The sequence below is a fragment of the Microcebus murinus genome, chromosome 9, assembly GCF_040939455.1.
Source record: "Microcebus murinus isolate Inina chromosome 9, M.murinus_Inina_mat1.0, whole genome shotgun sequence".
Classification (NCBI taxonomy): Eukaryota; Metazoa; Chordata; class Mammalia; order Primates; family Cheirogaleidae; genus Microcebus; species Microcebus murinus.
Genome location: NC_134112.1, coordinates 35,169,158 through 35,182,756, shown reverse-complemented (window position 1 = coordinate 35,182,756; position 13,599 = coordinate 35,169,158). Strand labels below are relative to the sequence as shown.

General features: G+C 33.1%; 1 protein-coding gene across 5 annotated transcripts in view; it reads right to left on the bottom strand.

Moving 5' to 3' along the window:
- Positions 1 to 13,599, bottom strand: part of AGMO (alkylglycerol monooxygenase) — a 305,885-nt gene that overhangs the window by 162,414 nt on the left and 129,872 nt on the right. For all 5 annotated transcript variants that reach the window (XM_012741956.3, XM_076006398.1, XM_076006399.1 and 2 more), the window contains exon 5: positions 12,621 to 12,716. In XM_012741956.3, coding sequence (XP_012597410.1) covers positions 12,621 to 12,716 — 96 coding nt within the window. The remainder of the gene's footprint in view (positions 1 to 12,620; positions 12,717 to 13,599) is intronic.

The following is a 13,599-nucleotide window of genomic DNA, read 5'->3' as shown; positions in this document are numbered from 1 at the left end:
GCCGTTTAGCAATTCAACCACATCTAGCTTTGAATCACTTCCTGAAAATATGTTACTCTGGGAATAATTGCAGTTATTCCCATTTTTAGAAGTTATTTACTTATATTAATTTTTTAGATTTAAATGAGTTCATTTAAATTATGGAATTTTTGAACATATGGAGGGCTTTAATATAAAATAGTCCAATACTCAATTATATATATAAACAAAAACCATAAAACCGAGAGATTAAATTACTGTCCTAATTTAAACAGCTTGGAATAAGCCCTAAAGCCTTTCAGTTTCAGCTCAGGAATTTTTCTACTTTTCTATCATATTGCTTTTAAGACATACTGAAATTCCTATCAAATAAAAGTAAATTAAACGTTTAGAACTTTAATAGAAAATGATAATGAAGTCTTTTTTTGCTACTTATCAGTTAAAATGATTCCAGGTATTTATTAGGAGCCCAGGGATTTCATCTTGTAAAATAGCCCTCTTGGTATCTTGAGCACTTCTGATGTTTCTTAGGTCTCTGAAGCAACACTTAAGGCTTGGCCCCTGAAATTTTTGTTAGAGTTTTATAATCTGAGGAGCATAGATGTGTAGAAAGGCCATAAATAGTTTCCAGAAGGTCAGGTAAGCCCTAAGTTTTAAACCAAATTTTATGAATATATCCCTATGGTATTTTTCTGAGGAGAAATTCTACCATTTTCATCACATACTCAGATGGAAACATAAAGTATCCAAAGGTTAAGAACCAAAGTCCTAAACACATATGATTTTATATTATTTCCTTTGCCTTTCTTATTTATATTATGTTAGTTTCCATATCATTAAAACTTGAAGACATTCTATAAAAAAGACATCTGCACTCTAATGTTTATAGCAGCACAATTCACAATTGCAAAGATGTGGAAACAACCCGAGTGCCCATCAATATATGAGTGGATTAATAAAATGTGATATATGTATACTATGGAGTTCTACATAGCCACAAAACAATAGTGATCTAGCACCTCTTGTATTATCCTGGATAGAGCTGGAGCACATTCTATTAAGTGAAGTATCACAAGAGTGGAAAACCAAGTACCATATGTACCCACAATCCAATTGCTATTAACTGACTACTGACCAATGCTTAAGTGTGCATTTAGTAGTAACATTCATACGGTGTTGGGCAGGTGGGAGGGTGGAGGAGAGGATGGGTATATTCACACCTAATGGATGCGGTGTGCACTGTCTCGGGGATGGACATGCTTGAAGCTCTGACTTGGGTGGAGCAAAGGCAATATATGTAACCTAAACATTTGTACCTTTGTAATATGGTGAAATTAAAAAAAAAACAAAAAACCACAAATTTCAGTGCTGATTTCTCCCCTAAACTGCACAAATAAAAACTTAAGCACTTTTTCTGCCCATTTCTTAAAATTGTTAAATTTCCCAGAGACCATTTGTTAAGCTATTTTTATTTGTATAGTTACAAGTTATTAATATTTAAATAACAAGAATAACAGTTTTGACATGACCCATGAATTCTACTGATTAGCTTTAATCCAACAGAAGTGCTCTGGATAATTTTCTGGAATTATCACAAACTCCTCATTTCCCCCTCCACAATATTTGATGGGTGTGCGGAAGAATTAAACATAAAAGCAAGAGAACAGGAACCATGAAACTCTGTCATCTACTCTTCATGTCATTTCCCTTCATCGAAAATAAAATGAAGTCAAATAAAAGGCTCCTCTGTATGAATTAAATAATACACAAAACTTTTGGAACTCAAAGTTGTTTGCACTCTTTCTCCAGTGCGATTTCCAATGTTTAGTGCTGCTAAATATCCTATAATGTACGGGACAAGTCCCCACAATAACAGTGATCTGGTACAAAATTTTCAATAATGTCAAAGATGAGGAATTCTGCTTTATGGGTGTGGGTGGCTTTCTGTGCTCCCATCCTTTGCAGTTCAGGAGGACACTGCGTAATTTCTGATTTCTAATCTGGGAGTTGGGGGTAGTGGTGCCTTAGGGAACGAGCTTGGTGGTCGTTCTCCAAGCCGGAGGCAAAACATGAATCTGGAGCCCTTGGAGTTTAAAGCCAGGAATGTAAGCGCAAACATGATCTTTGACTAAGTGAGCTGGGCAAATTAAGATAAATAGCTAAAAATGAATGAATTAAAAAAATCCAGAAAATCACCGAGCAAAGAATTATAAGATTGGATGATGAGAAATTTGAATTCTGGTGATCATTGGCAGGTGAATATCATAAATTATTTTTGCATTCTCTGAATACAATTTCATGAGGGCTTCGGTTTCAATGAAAGGAGACAGAGAGAAAAAAGACAATTTCTGTATCACCAAATGCTTTTGAATTTCTTTGAGAGTTCTTATGATCTCCCTTTCCCTGCACTCATACTGTGAGATGAATGACATAGAGATCTAAAAGATTAATGAAGCTCCCATTGTTTCTGGGTGACCAGTCAGGAATGCTTTTGCTATGGAAATTGATAAACTAGGTGCATGTGGCAAATTGATTAATTAAATGTCTACTAAAAATTGATTACAATATTTTCCATGATATAGTTCTAGGAGTTTTCTGACTACCCTACATTATCTAAAAAGCAACTCTAGGCCGGGCGTGGTGGCTCCCACCTGTAATCCTAGCACTCTTGGAGGCTGAGGCGGGCAGATTGCTCAAGGTCAGGAGTTCAAAACCAGCCTGAGCAAGAGCGAGACCCCATCTCTACTATAAATAGAAAGAAATTAATTGGCCAACTAATATATATATAGAAAAAATTAGCCAGGCATGGTGGCGCATGCCTTCCCAGCTACTCGGGAAGCTGAGGCAGTAGGATTGCTTGAGCCCAGGAGTTTGAGGTTGCTGTGAGCTAGGCTGACCCCATCGCACTCACTCTAGCCTGGGCAACAAAGCGAGACTTTGTCTCAAAAAAAAGCAACTCTATAGGTCTTTCCAATTAAAGTAAAAAAGCTTTTAAAGTTGAACTCTAATAAAAAATCAAAATAAATATTCTAAATAAATGTCCTGCCTGGATTTGTTTTTTACACAATTAATTTATTCCATTCTACATATTATATACTTATTTTCCCTGATTCTTTTGATTGGGGAACACTGACTAGATATATTAATATTTCTGTTGCTCAGTTAAAAGCACAACAGTAGTTAACTGGTAATTGAGTTGGAAAATACAACTTGCCCAACAAAAATATTCAGTTAATTCAAAACAAATTATTTTGTTTGTTTGAATTGCTTGGAAAATTGTCTCCTCTCACCTCATTCTGACTATTGAAGTTGGAGGAGAGGCGTTCTGAATCTAATAACAAAACTCTTCTATTCTATTGTCAAATTTTAGAAGAATGTTGGGAATGTCACATATTACTATAATTCAGTTTTGCCATCTGTAATGGGTACTAAAAGTACTACAATATATCATGGAAAGGCCATAGGAGTATTTATAACCACTTACTTTCCAGAAAGGAAGGCATGGGCCCATAGTTAATTGTGAAGTTATTTCCAAATAAGAGATGCTTACAAATATTTATGCTTCCTGAGAGGGAAAAATCATAATAGGGAAAATATGTCCTAAAAAGCATGTGTTTTACAGAATCCTCATTATAAACATGAATGTGCAAACAATATGATAAATGCTGAGGAGTGACTAGGTTGGGGGAGACGTGAAATTAAATCTTCATAGTAGGAAAATACTTCATAGTAGTATGCCTGCATTCAGATGAGCATACATTAGAGTGATGAATATTGACGGTAACTAGTTGAGACTTTTCTTTACAGCATCATCTATGATTGATGCCAGAGGGGCCCATAGCACTGTGGACCTTTTTGTTTCACTGCAGCCAGAATTTAAGGGAAATACTAAGCCAGCCCCTCATACTTTCATCATATCATATAAAAATCACTGTCATGTTTGATTAACTGAGAAAGATATGCTTGATGTGCACTTTGAAAACAGCAAAACTTTTCAAAAATTAATTTTCACGTAAAGTAGTAACAAGATTCAATGCAAGCCCAAACTAAAATTAAATGAATACTTATATCATGATTAGTTGGCTTTCCCTGGCCAATGTTTTTTAAAAAGTTACATTTTCATATAATTTTCTTTACTCTTGTTAGTGATTAGGAAAAAAAAATCACTTATTTTTTTTCTTATTCAATTACTATTGCACAGTAGAGACGTTTGAAACTGTAATAAATTTGAATTTATAATTGGCACTAGAATTATCTACTAAGAAGCAAATTGTGTTCCCTTTTCAGGTCTCAAGCTGAAAATTACCATTAGTAAAGCTGCATGCTTTTATTTAGCTCTCTATAGTGAGGCTTTGCAAATAGCCCCATTAATTGTTTCTGGAAAGAATTGTAGAGAATTATCCCTTGCTCATAAAATTCTTCAACTGATTATATGAAAATCGAATAATATATTCTAGGGGTATTTATTAAGTACAAGGTACTATCCTAAGATATTTTGAAAGGTCACAGAGTTAAACAATGGAAATTACAATTTACTATCAGGTAATTTAACTATTACACAAAGGTAGAGTGAGTGACAATGTTAGCTTTTATTGTTTGAATACATTTGAAAATATGCTTTTACCTATCAATAAAATCTATAGCAAATCTCATTTAAAGTTTTAGAAAAAGGATAAAATCCGTGAACATCATAAGTCAACATATTAAAATAGATTCATTCTGGTTCTGAATTGATCTTTAAACACTGATTGTTTTCTTTGTGAAAAGCTTAATCAATCTGAACATTCATGGATAAATTTATATTATAGAGCATCTGGTGATGAAATGTAAAAATAAAATCTTAATTACATCTTCCACTAGTTCTGCTGTGTTAATTCAAGACAAGCCACTCAAGTATTTAGACAGATGGCAGCGGCAGCCATATTAGCCTCTGATTTCTCTACAGGGAAGGGAGAGAAAGTAGAGCTCTTAGGATATGTGCTTGTCTGCCTAGTTTCACACTTTGAAATGCTCGACCAATGCTGATTTATTCACAGCCAAATGTTTTCCTATCTGATTAAGCAGTTTTCTACTTCAGTAAGCATGTAATACAGAGGTAGCTGAATTTCCACACTAAGGAGTGAAAAAACAATATTTATAGTTTGGAAATAAAACAATCTGGAGGCATCAGAACTGTTAGGATCATAAAGAGCCTCACAGGGAGTAAATTTCTGATGAAGCCACACCATAGGGTTAAAGAGTTAAAGGTTTAGTTTTAACAGAGAATAGGACTGGGCCATGTTTATACAATAAACAAAAGTTTTAAAAGACTGAGTTTATAATAAATTATCTTGAAGGCTGATTGTTGTCACTTATGATGGCATTATTGCTCAAACAAGAGGACAAGAACTGGACAAGTTAGCATTTTATTTGAATTTGTTTCAGCTTACCTTTTGAATAACACTTTTGGTTTCTCTTTGGAAAAATGAATACAAGTAACTGCTAAACATGTGTCTTCAAAGGGAGGTGGATTCCAAGTGACTTATTTTTTTTTAACAACACCAATTAAATAGAAAGAAGGAAAACTTGATATACTCAAAAGCTTAACCACATAAAGCTTTATTTTTATGTAACACCATTTTATATTTATCAGTTTGGGCATCCAGTGAGAAATGGAATAATATTATAAGTGATAGTAAGACTATGTCAAATGAAGTCAACTGATAAACTGAAAGGTCAAGTGGTCCACATTCAAAGCTCCAATTTAAACAGTCTTATAATACATAATCCATACTTTTGATTCACTCTAAAACTCACTATATTGTAACTGCTATTATGACATATTCCCAATTACAGGTGTGACCTCTATATTCATTAGTAAACAAATGTTAATTGATTATCAACCATGTGCCTGGCATGGTCTAAGAATCAGATACTTTACTAAACAAAACAAATATGAATCCAGTGAATCTACACTTCAGCTTCCATTCTCAAATGTCATATCTCTTTATTGTAACTCATTGCAACTTTTGGTCTGTTAAAAATATTTGCAGATAATATTTTAAAGTCAAATATTATCAAATAAATTATTGATCAGTAGATTAGAATCCACAAAGACAAAAATGTGGAATCAACACAGGTGCCCATCAATTCATGAATTGATTAACGAAATGTAGTGTATGTATACCATGGAGTACTACTCAGCCATAAAAAGAATGAGTTAATGCCCTTTGTAGCAATTCGGATGGAACTGGAGACCACTCCTAAGTGAAATATCTAAAGAATGGAAAACAAACACCACATGTACTAACTACTGAATTGGAATTAACTGATGAGCACACATGTGCATACAGCCAAGTAAAACTCAATAGAAATCAACTGGGGTTGGGGAAAGGGAGGGATTGGCAAAAAAACCTACCTAATGGGTACAATAAACAATATCTGGGTGATGGGCACTTTTGTAACCATGACATAAGTATTATAAAAGTGATTCATGTAACTAAAATTATTTGTACCCTGTAATACTTTGAAATAAAAAACATCCACAAGAACAAAATGTCATAAGTTCATTTTCCCTATCATTTTCATTTGCAAAACTTTCTCCTAATGACAAGCCATTGTACCAAAGCATATCCCTTCCCCTTCCCTATGTCTCTTTAGGATTTTTTTTTTTTTTATTGATGAATACATTCTTTCTGATCCCAGTGTTTGCTAGGAGGACTTTCTTCTTGCCTCTCCCTTTGCCCCTTGCCAATACACACATATATTGTAGAGAATCTGGTTAACACAATCAATTATTTCATTAATTTAAAAAGGTGTTTGCTAATGGTCATCTAAGTTGTAGACATTGGGAAAACAAAGATGAATAAAATATAGTCCTTTTCCTCAAGAAGTTTACTGTCAGCTCCCATATTCATGGTGCTAAAACTTCACCACATTAACATTTAGTTGGATGCTTGTTCAAAATGCAGATCCCTACCCTCACTCACCAGATATTCAGATTCTGTGGTTCTTGGAAGGGGGACACTCATTGTATATCTTGAGTAAGCACTCAGATAATTCTGATGCATGCAGGTGACCCACAACAATTATACTTGCTTCAATTCTAGCTCTGACTTTATGTACAAATTCCAATATGTAATAGTTTGGCTTTTCCATAACAAATACCATTCTTTGAAAATATATTATGTTCCAGATTATGAATGTTACATATGTTATTTCATTAATCCTCATAACATTCTTACAACTAGGATGAGTATGACTACCTTCAGTTAACAGGTTAGGAAGCAAAGACAGAGCATTTAAATATGTTTAGTAAATATCCATATCCATTCTTTCAACAAACAGTTCTTGAGCTCCTACTATTTAGGTACTCTTAGATGCTGGAAATACACTGGTAAACAAGGCAGGCAAAACTCTAATGGACCTAAGATAGGTCAGATTTCCCTATTATTACAAAATGTTTACTCTTACTCTTTATGTCATTTTGTTCCCTTGTCCCTAAAATGTCCTCCTCTTCAATTCTGGTAAATACATTCCTATCATATCCCTTGTGTCTGAGATCTCAAATTCCAATCCTTTCACAACAGGCGTTTTAAATAGAGATTAATAAATTTTTAGACACTCCATGGGGAGGCTTCAAGAATGTCAATAAAAACTCTGGAAGCTTTGTTATTTTTTTTCCTTTGGGAAAGAGTCACTGCAATCCAGCAGATTCTCAAAGGAGGGTGTGATTCTCAAAATGTTAGTGGCAAAAAGTGAAAATTCAGGTCAGAAGACTCAAATGGTTTCTTCGCCTTGCAGAAAAAAGATATATAAGTATATATATGTATATCACATTTGGTTAAAGGAGATGGGGTAAATTCTCTGAAAAAGTAACTAGCATAGAAGAAAGATTATTTTCAGAAAGAACTAGAAATGTATAAGGATTTCATTAAGGATAGGTTCCAAGAAAGATCAAGGAGCCAAAAGAGACACCAAAATCTGATGATCTTGATGTTGACTTTAAAGAAATGGAAGTAAAGAAGGAAAGTAGCTGATGTAAGGTAGATGGCATAATGAAACACATTTTAGGTATGTTGACTCAGGGTGGAGTAAAATATTTCTAAGAATATATTAAATAAAACATTGGAAACATTAAACTTAAATCCTTAAGAGAATTTACCATTCAAGCTCTAGACTAAATAAGAAATTTCTTAGTGACATGAAAATGTTGAAGTAAATTAAGTTTTAAAGGAAAAAAAGCTATTAAGAAAACAGAAATGAAGACAGAAAGTCAAGGAGGAGTATAGGAGACCAAGGGTGGCAAGAGTGCTATGAAATGCCCCAACTTATTTCAAGAACAAAAGGTTTATTTGATTAGGAATTATTTGAATAAACACTTAATACTGACTTAAAAAAATAGTATAAAATTTGATTTTTGTTAAAGTAAGCATTTTTCAAAACCACATATTTTGAAATATAATTTTCTTCTTCCTCTAAATTCCCTAAAATACCAAAAGGTATGTGCTTATAACTCTCAAAAACTTAAACTATATTAGAAAAGATATGGCATAAGTATATTCCATATATAAATATAAGTACAAATATATAAAAAGATACATAACAATGGTTTATTAATTTTAACACTAAAAATAATTATATTATGACATAAATACAGGAAAGTAATAAAACTGTCTTTGCTCAAAGAGCACAAAATTGTGCATTAGAAAAATCTAGAGAAAATTAAACGATTTTTTTTACAGAATGTATAAGCAATTTTTCCTCTAAAGGTATGGCAATCAATAATGAGGTATTGGTATAAAGAGAGGCAGCTAAATCAATGAAAGTGGAAAATCTAAAATAGATCCAACTATATATGGCTAATTTCTTTTCAACAAAGGCACCATGAACATCCAATGGATTAAAAAAAAGTCTCTACAATAAATAGTGCTATAATGAGTCGTTATGTGCATAGAAAGAAGGCATCTTGATCCCTACCACATACCATATGTAAAAGTTAATTCAAGTATATCACAGACCTAAAGGTAAAAGTTAAAACACGGAGAGTTCCAAAAGAAATCCTAGCAGAATGTCTTTCAGAGTTTGTGATACTCAAAGATTTCTTAGAGTGAATACTTTTAAAAACTAACCATAAAGTAAAAATATAAAATTTTTCAAAATTCAGTATCTCTGCTCATCAAAAGTCATCAGGAATACAATAAAAGGACATGTTACAAGTTGAGGGAATACTTTAAAATACATATATCTAGTAAAGGATTTGTCTCCAGAGTCTATAAATAATTTTAACAAATCAATTAGTCAAATAAGCCAATAAAAAATAGACAAGAATTTGAACAGTTCATTAAAGCAAATATATCAACGTTCAATAAATACATGAAAAGCTGTCCAACATCATTAGCTCTTAGTTAATAATACTTCAAAGATATTTCTCTTCACTCACATTAAAATGGTTAAAATTAATGTTAATGTCTCACTGTAATCCTTATTTCCAGCCATCCCATATACCACTCCCTACAGGAAAACAGTTAACTACACATATGTCCCTCTAGGGGTATTTTATGCATATCTGATCAGATAAAATATATAGCTGTTTTCCCCTTTATAATATACATATTATCATATATCTCATTATGTACTTTGACTATTTGGAGGTCTATCCATATCAGTACATAAAGAGATTATTCATTGTATTTGTAATATTGCCATAATGGTCTGTCTAATGGATTCAGTTTAGCACTATAAAAATTATTAAATTATATGGTTCAAATATTCAATATCAAAGAATTAATATTTCTCTATTTGAATATCATATGATATATACATAAACAATATGATAGTAAATTTAAGATAAATCAATGGTAATAGGTAATGATACTATGCTATGTAAACTCAGATAACACCCCAAAAAACAGCTAATATCTCAAAACAACTTATAGCATTCCAGTTGCTAGATTAAGAACATTTATTAAATAAAAGTCTTCTTAATGGCTCTAGTAAATTCACAAGACAAGAATAAAACTGAATATGTGCTGCAGACACTTTAGATCAATGATTAAGTGACAGTACAGTTTTAAGCCAAATGTTTTGTAACTTTTGAAAAAGAGGATGAGAATAGACCTGTTGTTTCTTCATTAACATAACTTAAAAGTAAACAGAAATTTCGATAAACTATTCAGCTTTTTTATGATTTTTTTCTGTCATATACAATCTTTCAAAAACATAGTTTTACATTATTTTCCTTCCTGTCATCCTAACCTGATTGATAAGGGAACTGAATCTTTCACTTTTAGAAAATCATGATCTCCTTAAGACCAGGTTCCTGTTATAGTGATAACTGATCTTTATAAGAATCAAATTTCTATTCAGGATTGTACAGGGCTCTCTGGCCAACATTGTCATATTTACAGCTCACAAACTGTTTCTGTAAATGGAGATCCAAGTATGCTGCCTGACATTAAACAGTGCACAATCTGCTTAAATGGGTTAACACATTTACAGTATAGGTACACATAAAGTGAGTATTTATCTGAACTAAAAGCCATTGTTTTCATTTTTGTTTTTTTTATTTCTTAATCTGTATATTAACTTTTTTTTTTTTTTTTTTTTTTTTTTTGAGACAGAGTCTCGCTTTGTTGTCCAGGCTAGAGTGAGTGCCGTGGCGTCAGCCTAGCTCACAGCAACCTCAAACTCCTGGGCTTGAGTGATCCTTCTGCCTCAGCCTCCCGAGTAGCTGGGACTACAGGCATGCGCCACCATGCCCGGCTAATTTTTTATATATATATCAGTTGGCCAATTAATTTCTTTCTATATTTATAGTAGAGACGGGGTCTCGCTCTTGCTCAGGCTGGTTTTGAACTCCTGACCTCGAGCGATCCGCCCGCCTCGGCCTCCCAAGAGCTAGGATTACAGGCGTGAGCCACAGCGCCCGGCCTGTATATTAACTTTTAATTGAGAAAATAGGACAAGCACATGATAAAAATAATTTTCAATAAGTGGTTAAATCTTCTCCCCACTCCAGTTCTTCGTTCCATTTGCTCCTCTCTCCAGAAGCAGCCACTGTTATCAGTCTCTCGGCTCTCTGACCTAATAATAGGTAACAATAATTCTATTGTTTGTAAACCAATGGGAGTATGCTGTATGTAATAAACGAACTTAATTGCACTGTTGTGAAACATCTCAGAAATGTATTCACAGCTAGTAATATAATTTAAAATTCTAACATCCGAACTATATTACTTTAGAAAATGTATTGCTCTCTCCCATGCAGCTCACCTATAAGAACTACGCGTAGGAAAGTACTTTCAAAAGTATGAAGCACAACACAAGTGAGAGGTTCTAAGCATTGCTTTTGAACTGGAAATGTAGCCACCTGGAGGTTCTGAGCTTAAAATGGGCAAGTCTCACCACTTGCTCTTTACTTCCTGAGGTGGAACTGAAGCCCTGGCTCATGGAACTCTCAGAGGGACACAGGAAAAGGCAGAAGTTACTGAGGCACCATTGTTCTGTATCCAGACTAATACCTGACCTGACACGTGGTATGACCTGGAGCAGAGCTGCTATAAAATGTAATTCTCCTTTAACCCCTCCATGTAAATCATCAGGAAGCTTCCCTCCACTGATTTAAACAAATTTGGTCTTTGACCTCTGAAGTCAGAATTGGCCTCAACAACTCTTTCAGATGGTTGTAGTATTGAGTGTTTGATGCATGTCGACCATCGTAAAACACAATACTCTTTCATGACAGATCTTCACATAATGCCACATATGTCCGAAGTCAGGGTAACAGTCTCTTAATTCCAAGTAAATCAGTAGTATAAAATACTGCAGATCAATGAAATAATGCACTTTGTTGTATCAAGATTTCACATCTAATGCAGCTGTGATTTGTGGTGGTGTTCAGCCAGTTGCAACATCTGTCAACGTGCTTCCTCTAGTAACTTCAAAAAGCTTCCAACAAATGCCGAATGCTTAAAAGGGTACTCATGAACATAAGTAAGAATTTTGCTGCATCTGGGATTTCTTATATTTAGCAACAAAATCAGTATAATAGTTCATAAACCAATCGGTTGCTTAATGATCTATCTGGAAACATTCAGGTCTGACAATTTGAGATGCCACAGAAGACCCCAAAATTATATTTGTTCAGTTTTCTGGGGGGGGGGGAAAAACCCCAACAACATATTGAACAACTTCAAAATATATAAACTCTATAATTAAAGTATGTTTTCTAATAAAAATTATTTTCATAATTTCTATAAAGATTGAATTTTTTCAAGACTTTTTTAAGGAGTTCATATACATACACATACATATTAATGTATATTTCCATCTCTAAGTTGAAATGAATTTCAACATCTCTTGGTAAGTAATGTTCAATAAACTATAACACAGGAAGATATTGTATTGAATATAGTATTAATATGTTTTGATACTTAATAGTTCAAAAATTGTTTTATTTAATTGAGACCAACTGGCCTCATTGTTTCTTATAAACTTTGCAATATATATTCAGTAAAAAGGAATAAAAATGAACAGATGTTTCTCCTTAAAAAAGGCAGACAAAGATTTTTCTTACACAATAAATCAGCTCCTAGTGGATTTCCACGACATTGCTTCAGGCTATTTAGGTAGAAAACTTAGGGAAAAAAGAACAGATTTACCTCTGTATGGATCCAAAATTGGTAGAGAAGATTGAACTGAAGATGAACAGCATATACTGAAGGTGGTATAAAGAGGGCCAGGGGAGTGTAGAAAATCTGAAAGATAAATATTTTAAAATAAATTAATTTGCATATAGGATCTCTCAAGATATTAATAAATGCTTTATTAATGGTTCAACATTCTAAGTGTATTTTTTTTTACAAATATACCTTATTCTGTGTATTTTATTGCCAAGTTTGAATTTGCAACATTAATTTTTCACATGGTGATAAAGTTGCAGACAAGTTGGAGCTAAGTTCACTGGACATCTATTTTGCATTTAATATTTTCTACTTAAAATATCATATGTTGTGTGTTATTTCCTTAATCTTGAAAATGTTGGACTTGTTTCCTGGAATTAAAGAGGCTTTTTATATACACACAAATATAATACTCACTTTCTTTTTATACAAAAAAAATGTAGGATCATGTGCCTCTATTTCTTGACAGCTCTCAAACTGTGTATTATTACCTGGCATTTTCAGTAATAAAATAAAATTATAATAAAAGAAAGTAACTTTGTATAGAGGATACCATATATTTTCACTTTTAAGTTTGTTTTTATATGGTTGATTGAGGGCATCATGTCTCTTAATTTTTCCAACATTATTAAGGAAGGAGGTATGATGTGGTGCCGTAGTGGAAAAAATTTAAAGGTCCGTATTTCCTAATAGACAGAAATGACTCTGCCTTGGAAAAACAACCAAAACAACCAAAACCACCATGGTTACAACTGAACCATGGAACTGGTTAGAATCAACTAATGAGCACAATCTGCTGTGTCCTACTAATGACTTTGATCTTCAATAGTGGTTTCATATTAGAAGAAACATTTTATTCAATGAAAAACTAAATAAGAATAAAATGAGCCTGACTTCCACTTTATATTTTTAATTTTACAGAGTCCATATTTTTAAGACTAGATGTTTAAAAACATTT